Source organism: Orbicella franksi, chromosome 8 (assembly GCF_964199315.1).
Source record: "Orbicella franksi chromosome 8, jaOrbFran1.1, whole genome shotgun sequence".
Taxonomy (NCBI): Eukaryota; Metazoa; Cnidaria; class Anthozoa; order Scleractinia; family Merulinidae; genus Orbicella; species Orbicella franksi.
Genome location: NC_138152.1, coordinates 4893164 through 4903613, shown reverse-complemented (window position 1 = coordinate 4903613; position 10450 = coordinate 4893164). Strand labels below are relative to the sequence as shown.

Genomic DNA, 10450 nt, shown 5'->3' with positions numbered 1-10450 from the left:
CTGAAGGTGCAAACTGAATCAATCGGCGCTAAATTTTTTGTTTAGCAATCCAATTGGTATGTTAAATTTCAGCTGTAGCTAATTTAAATATTCGCTTTTTCTGATACAGTTGAATCTCCCGGAAGCGACCACCCGAAATGTCAAGCCTAGGTGGTCGCCTAAGGGAGGTGGTCATTTACGAGAGCTTAGACCATATTGGTTCAAAATTTTGGCTCATTAGCATATGGTGACTCAAGAGACTTACCCCATGTTTTAAATGTTTTATCCGTGCGGAAGGTCAATTTCGAGAAATATGTAGTACTTCCCTTAGGAATATTTCTGTCTTTTGTACTACCTAGGAATGTGATAATGTTACAACACCTTATTATCCAATTTCTGCTCTATTATCTGTCAAGTGGTCGCTTACGGGAGGTTAAAAACAAAAGAAAATTTCAAACCGTTTAGTTCTAAAAGTGGTCGTGGTCACTTACAAGAGGTTCCAAATATAGTGATTTGACTTGGAAATTTTTTGGTATTTTGGAAAATAGTTCGCTGAGGAGGCAACCGGAGGTTCCATTGTACTTATTTTTTGTTGATAATGGTTTCATGATGACTCTGAAACATCAAGTATTACATCTTTCACTTTTTTATGACCCGAGATGTCCTCATAATTTGTCGTGCTCTCATGGAGCCACAGACTCCCTGCTAATGTCTTACTGACAGTTGCCGTGGTAACCTGACTGAAGATCAGTTCTGGTAGGTAACATTCAGTGAACGTTTCATTCAACACAAGCCTATGGTTGTCTCAAATTTTGTCGCATTTTTATTGGATTAAAATTGTATTAGCAAAGATAAATATTATTATAATGAGGGACGTTAATTAGGAACGCGTTAAATTCGTTAATTCTGGCGTTTATTTGTCGGAAAATATTTGTTGTGTCGTCAACATAAAGTCACTGACCACTAATGCCGCCCGCATGCGAATTCCCGTATTACGGTTGCGCTGTTTGATACAAATTTCCTGGCTGGGAATCAAATTAATATCCTACATTGAAAAATAGAATGAAAATTATAAGCGCCCAAAAGCACGCGAATCTCTCGGGCTCATTTCAGCTAATCCATGCCAGATAAGTGTTTTTTTCCTGAATTAGAAAACTATTCTCTGCCCAAAACCTGTAATTTCCCGCTAGCCACATTATTTGATTTCTCGATGCCTGAAAGTTCTTAAATAGAACGATAAATAACGACAGTGATGTACCACCGACAAGCTTTGCCACTAGCTTCAGTTGTCCTTTGTTCTAATTGACAAATTTCTATCAAAGATCATTAAGTGGAAAACACCTGCACTGCCTCATAGATGAAACAATTAGAGTGTGGAGTTCTTTTAAACAGATAATCAGAAAATAAACCAAATCGAATAACGTTTGGCAACGTAAAATTCCCGAGAAAATTTTCCCTTACTCGTTCGAAACGAGCTGAGCAACGACGCAAGGGTATAATAATCTTGACAAATCTGTCATGTCGAGCGCGAAGCTTGTCAAACAATGACAGGCTCAATGGGATGCTATTATTTTGTTTTTCATTTCCCCTGTTTCCTTCGCGGGAACACAGGTGTCAACCAATCACACGCTTTGAAATATTTAGTTTCATGCCGTCCAAACTGGTGGCCATGAATTAAACATGCGTCTTCTTTCAAGAATAAACAACGTAGAAGCCGTGAAACTTTTGAGCTGAAAGTCATTTGAAGGATAAAAGTTCCTTTCATATTCGAGGTAAGAGGATTTTGCGAATCAAAATTATTTTGTTTTTTTCTTCTTCTTCTTCTGATATCCTTTTTGACGGTTGGTTAGTAAATGATTCAATTTAAATGACCTTGCTTGTCGGTTTAAATGCAAAATCTGCTAGGTTAAATTATCAGCCACAATTGAAATGCGAGAAATTAAGAGGAGGAACATTTTTGGCAAGAAATGCTCCAACTAGACAGACGAAGACTGTTGATTCATTTGCAAATTGTAGGAAAGATAAATATAATCCTCATTGCAGGGAAATTGGAGCTAACTTGATTAGCTTACGATTCAGCCCATTTGTGATTTCTATGTTGTAATCAGCTTTTAGTTTATATATCTTCGCAAATTGTTCTCAGAGTGTTTACCGCATACATTTCGATGGCTGAGCAGTAAAAAGACTATTCAGTGAGACTAATGTGACACAATGTAGTTGGAAAATACAGTATTTATTTACTTGTAGTATTTTATGCGCGAGAACGTATTTACTTCGGGCAGTGTGTATTCCAGTTCAGAGATTTGCTCCGTATACGACGTTTTCCCTAAATTCTATAGCTTTAACAAAATCACGTGTAAACCGTTTGATCTATTTAGCCAGGATGCATTCTGTAGATTATTGCAACCACAGATATCTATGTGTATATTTGCCTAAGTTGTTTCCTAGGCTAGCGCAAGCATGGTTCATGGCATACGTATTACCCGCACGGACAGATATTTAAATGAGCAAAGACTGTAGACATAATATGTTCTCAATCGAGAATAAGACTCGATTTAATGGGGAAATCCCTCTTTGTTCTGTCTCCACATTGTTAATGCATCCGATTTTTTACTTTTTCATTCACTTTCTGTGTTTGATTTTCACACGCTCGATCGATGATTCAAACGTCTTCTGGACCCCATGCGTACTGTGAGAACATTGATTTATAACAAGTAGACTTAATTCAATAATGCACAAGGTCTCGCCGCACTACACAAACGTGTGCTGTACGATATACCTACCTTTAATCAGATAAGCTAAGTGCTTCTTCGTTGCAGCAATTCTGATATGAAGACTTATTCTTTATTTGCCCATTAATTTACTCGTATTTACGGGGTATGACACGGGGGATAGGTGCCAGAACGGAGCCTTCATTCGAACGTCCAGAATAGAAAGATGACTGAACCATCGTCTAAAATAGATTCTCCCGCTTCGTTTGAGTTTAATTTCACTTCAACTCGCAGTTCTACCGACATCTGAGCTGACTTGTATAGTAACTGATGAAAGTTTCTTGACATTCTAAACTCAACAGCAAGATTCAGTTCTTTCAATACAAAGAAAGGTTTGATCATAATACAAAGACAAGCAAAAGCTAATGGCAAAATATTCAATGACTTTTATCTTCGGGTTTCTCTTGACACCGCTTAAAGTTACATGTAAATAGACATATTCAAAGTTGTCTAAAATAATCATTTTAGCTTTTCAAACACGCTGCTGAGTTACAGGAACTGCTTTGCACTAAATGAATCTGATTGGACAATTGGAGATGAAATCTTAGTTTACACTTCAGCACTCTGTGTAAAAGACAATGTAACTTCCTTTTTGCACTTCTTTAGACCAATGAACGGTTTTTCACGTTTGAGGAGGTAATAACAACAAATAATAACTTACGTTATTTATTTCTAGTGTCAGATAAAAATAGGAGTTTCCCGCTGAGCAAGGACAATATTAAAAACAAAACACAATGCAAATATTATCTTCAATCATAAGCTCAATTTAAATTTAAATTTGAGCCCCTCCCCCGTCCTAAATTTCTATGCAAAAATTGGTCTCTTGGAATAATATTATTACACAAAGACGAATTAATTCGTCTTTGTGTCGGAAGAGTTCGCTAACGGAAAGGGAGTATAGCTCTTGTGTTCGGTCATTGACAAACTGATGCAAGTGACTAGGCTTAATCAACATATTTTGCATCAGACGGGTTATTTTGAAATTTGTGAGCTTTGATGTCCTGTCAGTGACAGGTAACATACTGAACCGACAAGTAGCCTTGTCTTGCGCTTTTAGGCCTTACTGCTAACAAACAGAAGTCCACTGTGATTGGCGGTTTCCTGGCCAACAGTTCATCATTGCTACAAAGTACAACAAACAAGTTTGATTGTCTATAACATGAAGTGTCCTTCATAAGAGAGGCACCTCGTCGAAGCCATCAGCGCCTTTCAAAGTGCTAAGTATATTCCATCGATAATTGCTGACATCGACTAACAGCTTTCGTCTTTTCAATTTACATGTAAATTTAATAGTGGCGACAAGGAGACCCCGAGACGTTCAATTTTTCCATTAGTCTCTGCAATTAGTTTACCGCTCCGGGAATTTATTGTTAAGCCATTAAGATTTTTATGCCTGATCAACTAGATTGAAGGTGATTAGAAAAGAATACAAACATCGTGTGCGAGCCCGCGTAGACTTACATTTCTTCTAGAAGAGAATATATCGAAGTAATTTTTCTCGTAAATTGAGCAATTTATATGTGTCGCCGATTGAAATAAAAATGAAATGTTGCTACAACTAAATCTATAGGCGTCGTTAGTCCCGCATCAATCGTACAATTGGTCATTCGAACCGGGTAACTGGAGACAGTAGGTAAAAGACAGACTTTTTAAGAACAGCATTAGAACACACGGTTAAATTACAAACATTATACTCATAAAGGGCTTGCACGAGAAATGAATTCCGCTTTTTGTCTTCAGTTTACTGTATTGATCAGAGAACAGTTTTCTTGGATAGCAGGCTGTGAGCTTGACTTCGTTCAGGTTCGTGTGCTCTCGTGAGATCACGGGAGATTCCGAGACAAGCATAAACAAAACCAATGGTCATAATTTTGAAGCTGTGTGTCAGTCACATTCACAAGCGTATTATTTGTCCTGTTTAGACAGAAATCGATTCATATTCCTGTGGACAAAAAGTTCCGCTTTTGTGATATTAGTTTTCATTAGTTTTTTGTCCTAGTTTTGTTGGGGCTCACACAATTTTGTTTGAATCAAAATACTCTGAAAGTGCAAATATTCAAGTCTGGTACATACTCAATTAAGAAACCTTTCACCTGTTTAAAGATTTAAACAAAAACATTCGTTAGTCTAAATAAAGCATATTTTTTTCTCATCTGAACGACCCGAAAAAGTATACAAGTAATGTTCAAACAAAGTGAAATACTTTCATTGAGAAAAATTTTTTGAATTGTGTATTTATTCATTAATAAAGCTTAGTGTTGTTCCTTCTGGCGTTAATGTTCGGCCCGGTATTCCGTTTTTCTGTCACCTTTTGACTGAGTTGATATTCCACTTGTGAATATTTAATTCGGGCGGAATTTAACAATGATCTTGATTTCCAGTAAAGACGATTCCAAATGAGGAAATGTTTACATGGATTTTAGCCTCGTCCCAAGGTAACGCCCAGGTCATTAAAATTCATGTCCGTGGTTAATAGAGCCCGAACTCTAAAACCCTTTAATTTTAACTTGCTTGATAATAAAGTCTAGTTTTTCCTAGTTTCTCAAGTAATCTGCTATATATACACACCTTTTGTTTCGTTTCTGTGTTAAAAATTGAACTATAAATTATTGATCACTTTGCTCCGTAAAGAAAACGACCGCTAACCAAGGTTTCGTTTTCTGCTATATTCTTTGCTTTTTGTGGAAGACAAAGCCCAATTGATTTGCGCTTTTTGGGCACTTTAGTCTCACTAATTTTTTGCGGAGGAGTTTGGTTTTACTTATCTCCGCTCATTTGCAAAAATCGTGGGGAAAATTCGCGGTTTTCGTCTCGATTTACTTAATATTTGTCACAGCAGGATAGAACTGTACCAGGCATGGACGAGCTTCACAAGGAGCAACGATTTTAGATGGATTTCGGCGACAAATAATGGCAACATAAAAATTTACTTCAAGGCCTCATTTCGGAAGTAAAGCTATTCGACGGAGTTTGGTACTGAGGTCGGCAAGTCCTGATAAATATATTTGATACTTTTTAACTCAACTTTTAAACGTTGCAGGTCCACACTTAATCAGTGAATTGTATCAGCCTTGTATTTTGACTGTTTACAAATTGTTTCTTGTCTTGGATTTTTATTGCAGCTTGACAATTTTATGTCCCCAACTGTTGGGCGCGCTGTCACGACGAAAAGGCATCGACATGTATGCATGAAAGATGCCTTGAAGGGCAGCTTTACAACCGGTTACCTCCAAAGAACCACAAAACGTACCTTCGTTCAGGATTTCACTCACTTCAAGGTAAGTTCATAATGTTCATTTCAAACGGACAAAACCTTACCTATATTTATACTATCTCGTAAGTGTTGTACACTATTTCGGTTTATAAAGCTCTGTTATGTTCTTGACCTGCGCAATTATTACGACATACAACAGCTCGCTCAATAATCAAGTTCTGAGCTGATATTTTTATCAATTTCTCCTATGAAAACTTTCCAATTCTTTTCTTCTCCTGTACAAGTTAGTATCTCTTTCTTAGACTGCAAGTTCTTGTTAACTAATGCGTAATCAGTTTAAGAATACCGCATATTTCAACACACCGACACCCACGCGTTGGGCGTAAGGTTTGCTTTTTAGCTCGGTATAAAATTCTTCGCTTTAAAATAAATATCCTCTCTCAACCACGGTGATAACATTATAGCTGACTCATCTCGGTATACCGATTATTAAAATGCCTTTTGTAATCCACAGCGTTCAATATCGAATTTATTTCTTCGTTAGAACCTGATTTAAGCAAAGTTTCACCGTCAACTACAAGCCTTCGAGATTTATTCGAATACTCTAATTTCACATTTTTTTAGAACACGTACAAAAATGTTTACAACAATTGCAACAATAACATTTAAGAATCAGTGAATTGTTATTATGTTTAAGGTTACTCTTTTTTCCAGTCCGTTGAAACTTTTGACAAAAATTCGCAGTTGTTGTGTTGAATAGGAGTAAGTTGTTTATTATTGTTCGTGGCGTTTCTAGAAAAATCTTATTTAATATTTTATTCGTCTCCTTTGTCGGTTAACTTTGTTTTGTCAACAAAACTTAAAAGACAAAGCTGTTTTTGAATTAAGAATGTAAAAGCTGTTCACAAGACCGCAATTTCTAGTGAACTTTGGTCACGTAATGTGCTACTTCCTTGAGTACAATGAGAAAACACCCAAGGGGAGAGGGGGTGCATATTAAGTCTATAAGACCAGTCGTATTGTCTTGTTAGGCTAAAATCAGATTCCAAAGCTCCTAATTTTCTCCGCATAAGCAGAAACATGTTCAAACAAGTACAACGACGAGTTATAGAGATACAACGCAATGAAAGTTTGACGGCTAATTATCAACGCAATCTTTAATAGATTATATCAAATTTTGTGGAATACTTGTGACGTAACTGTGGGTTTTTTTTTAATACTCCAACAGGAAGAATATAATTGTGACTAGATTTAATCAGTTTAATCTATGAAAGAAAGAGTCAGACGTTTCTAAACCGCGAATGAATTAGGTGCGTTAAATCAGTTTCATGACCTTGGTTTTCATTTGATTATTTTGTAATTGTCCATGTCTCTGTGGCCGGTAATTATTTTACTCAATGTTAATAATCGTGAACTAAGAAGTTTGATGTTGAATACACGAAGTTCGTGGCAACTGAAACTTTGGAGTCTGGAGACGAGTAAGGAGTATGTGGCCAATCACAACGACGGATTTTTACTTCAAAATGAATGTGGCGGCTTTAAGCTGCTTTTAAATTCCTCTAGTTGACAATAAACTTCGCTTTTCTCTTCCGTTAAATGGTGAAAATACCGAGAATATGTCGAGAATAGGCCCTTTGCACGGTCCGGTCACATGGTACAAAATCAGCCTTGCTGGGACGCAAATTTCAAAACAAGGCGAGTCAATCTGGACTGGTACAGGTTGCTTTGTTTTGGAAGTCCCACGTGTAACTTGCCAACGAACGAACGAACGAACAAACGAACGAATGAATGGCGCTCGCTTTTTGAAGTCACTGTGCGAGTCAAAAAACCGCGAACACTTTCAGTCGATTCTGACAGGTCAATTTTTAAGTTCAGGACACGCGAGCAAACCTCAAAACCACAAACCAAGTACCCTTGATGGTTGCGGTTTAGTTTTCAGACGCCTAATCCTCCGTTAAAAAAGAGATGGCGACTGGTACTTACTTACTTAACTGGTACATTTCCCCATAATTCTTAGCGCACAAAAACTTAAACAACGCTCATAAAAACGTTCAGAAAAGTTATTACAAGTAACATCTCCAAACAATGGCGTTAGCACATACAGAGACGAATAACGCGAAAATATGGTCTGTCCTTGTACTTTATGGGCTGTGTAAGGCTCGCGTGGTATCGTGACTATTGTGGTAAAATGTACCGCTGCCATCCTTTTTCCTACGGACTGGTGTTTTCCTCGCTACATAATAGCATTCCGTATATAAATACTTCTGGCGTTAACTGATTTCTGAGTTTCACAGTATAAGTCGATGCAAATAGAACAGGTTCAAGAAATAAGATAAGTCCCGAGTACGACGCGCAAAGCATTAGACAACCGTGTCTCTTACGGATTTTACATGCTCAATTACACAGCTAATCAACCCTAGATCCATGCAGCAAGTCGCAGTAGACACAGTTACGTGTGTTAGGCCTATTTTAGATTTGTATATCGCAGTGAAAAACGAAGAGTGATTTGTTGATTCTCACGGTCATGACTTTGTTGTTGTTTCTTGCAGACTGATCGTGAGATAATTAGTAGCTATGCATGCTATATCAGTGGCTGCATCATCACGTTCTGGCTATGAAACAGACCGCTATAGCAGAGGAGAAAGCCTAGAATACTACAGCCCGCAGACAGTAACGACAGCGGATACAGGAATAAGGGTTCGCATCAATGTCCGGGGACTGGTATTCGAGACCTACGAACAAACTCTGGCCCAGTACCCCCAAACACTGCTCGGCTCGCCCAGCAAGCGCGTGGAATATTATAACCCGTTGAGTAAGGAATACTGTTTTGATCGCGACAAAGCCGTGTTTGACTCGATACTGTTCTTCTACCAATCATGCGGGATTTTATCGTGTCCCGAACATATCCCGCGAGAAAACTTTCTGGAGGAGATCAAGTTTTTCCAACTCCACCAAGCTGATAAAAGATACAAGGAAGAAATTGAACCAGAGGAGTTAAAGGACGCCATGGATGAACTGCCCGAAAATCCCATAAAGCGGAAAATTTGGAAACTTTTCGAGTATCCTGATTCCTCTATATGGGCGGATTTGCTGGCAAAGTTCAGTTTACTTATTATAATTATTTCTACCGTTACGTTTTGTGTGGAGACCTTCCCGAGCTTTCGACGTCACACAATGTGTCGGGAGGTGACGTCAAACGTTTTAACAAATGATACAAACATTAATAACGAGTCAAATTTTCTGTCGAATAATTCACAAGTGATTGTGCTTGTAAATGAGCGTCACTGTGCAGTTATTGAACGGGGCTCGTACTGGTCGACAATAGAAGCTGCTTATGTCGCCTGGTTTACTTTTGAATACATAATGCGAGTTATCTCTGCTCCGAGAAGAGTCAAATTTATCAAGTCTGCCTTGGGCTTGGTTGACTTTTTAGCCATTTTACCTTTTTACATCACTCTTATGTTCCAAGATGATGGGAACTTAGTGACGTCATTTCCTGTTTTGAGAATTATTCGCCTTGTGCGTGTGTTACGGGTATTGAAACTTTCTCGTTACAGCAAAGGGTTGAAAGTTCTCGCAAACACACTTTTAATAAGCGGGAAAGACCTGCCTTCGTTGTTCGCCGTTTTAGTCATTAACGTGATTCTGTTTTCGAGTGTCATCTATTACGTGGAAAACGACATCAAAGACAATGACTTTGAGAGTATCCCAGACGCCTTTTGGTGGACGATAGTTACCATGACCGCAGTGGGTTATGGAGACAAGGTGCCGAAAGGTGCTTTGGGTAAATTAATCGGAGCTGTGTGCGCTGTGTCAGGGATAGTCGTTCTGTTCTGTTTCCCTACACCTGTGCTCCTTTCCCACTTCGAAGAGATGTACAAGCTGAAAGGGAGCGGTCCGGGCAAGAAAGCAAAAGAGAAAGAAAATCAACAGGACAGCAAAGAAGACGTGGGACAAAATCAAATGAAGGACACGGAGGTCCGAATGGTCGGAGAGAGAGAGCGCATTGAGATTTATATATAATTTTATGTTTCATTATAGTCAAGCGTGAAAGAGTTGAGGGTAAAACCTGAAGTTGAAAAGTTCCGTCAAGAACTTAGGGGAAACGGTCTTTCGCTAAAAGGCCGTTTGCATCGGAGGTGACACTTTAATGTGCCCTGCAAATGGCCTCTTAGTTTATTTTAGGTCTGAAAGGAAGAGTTTCGAAGCTATTTTGTTTTAAAAATATCTTCGCTTTGATCGAGAAGTTTCTCTGTGAAATTAACACATCTCAATGAACCTGTGTAGCGGAGTACGAGCGAAGAGCTTTGTCCGCATTCTGACCGCGTGAAAACTGGGGCGAGAACAAATAATCGACTCAGCAGTAGGTGGTGGGGCGTGGTGGCCCAACCCCACCTCCCCCGTTCGTCGATTTCTTTTGTCTCACCCCGTTGTCACGTAGGGAGAACTTGTCTTTCTATATCAATACTTTTTCTAAGAAATAATT

The 10450-nt window shown here is 38.5% G+C and overlaps 1 protein-coding gene across 2 annotated transcripts; it reads left to right on the top strand.

Moving 5' to 3' along the window:
• Positions 1-1681: 1681 nt before the first annotated feature.
• LOC145496163 (potassium voltage-gated channel subfamily A member 2-like) lies at positions 1682-9997 on the top strand. 2 transcript variants are annotated; one of them, XM_081475807.1, is made up of 3 exons: positions 1682-1751; positions 5873-6028; positions 8514-9997. In XM_081475807.1, the coding sequence occupies exon 3, from the start codon at positions 8539-8541 to the stop codon at positions 9985-9987; it is 1449 nt and encodes a 482-aa protein (XP_081331933.1). In that variant the 5' UTR covers positions 1682-1751; positions 5873-6028; positions 8514-8538; the 3' UTR covers positions 9988-9997. The 2 variants fall into 2 exon arrangements, with proteins under 2 accessions (XP_081331933.1, XP_081331932.1); XM_081475806.1 differs by lacking the exon at positions 1682-1751 and having other exon boundaries at positions 5737-6028.
• Positions 9998-10450: the final 453 nt, after the last annotated feature.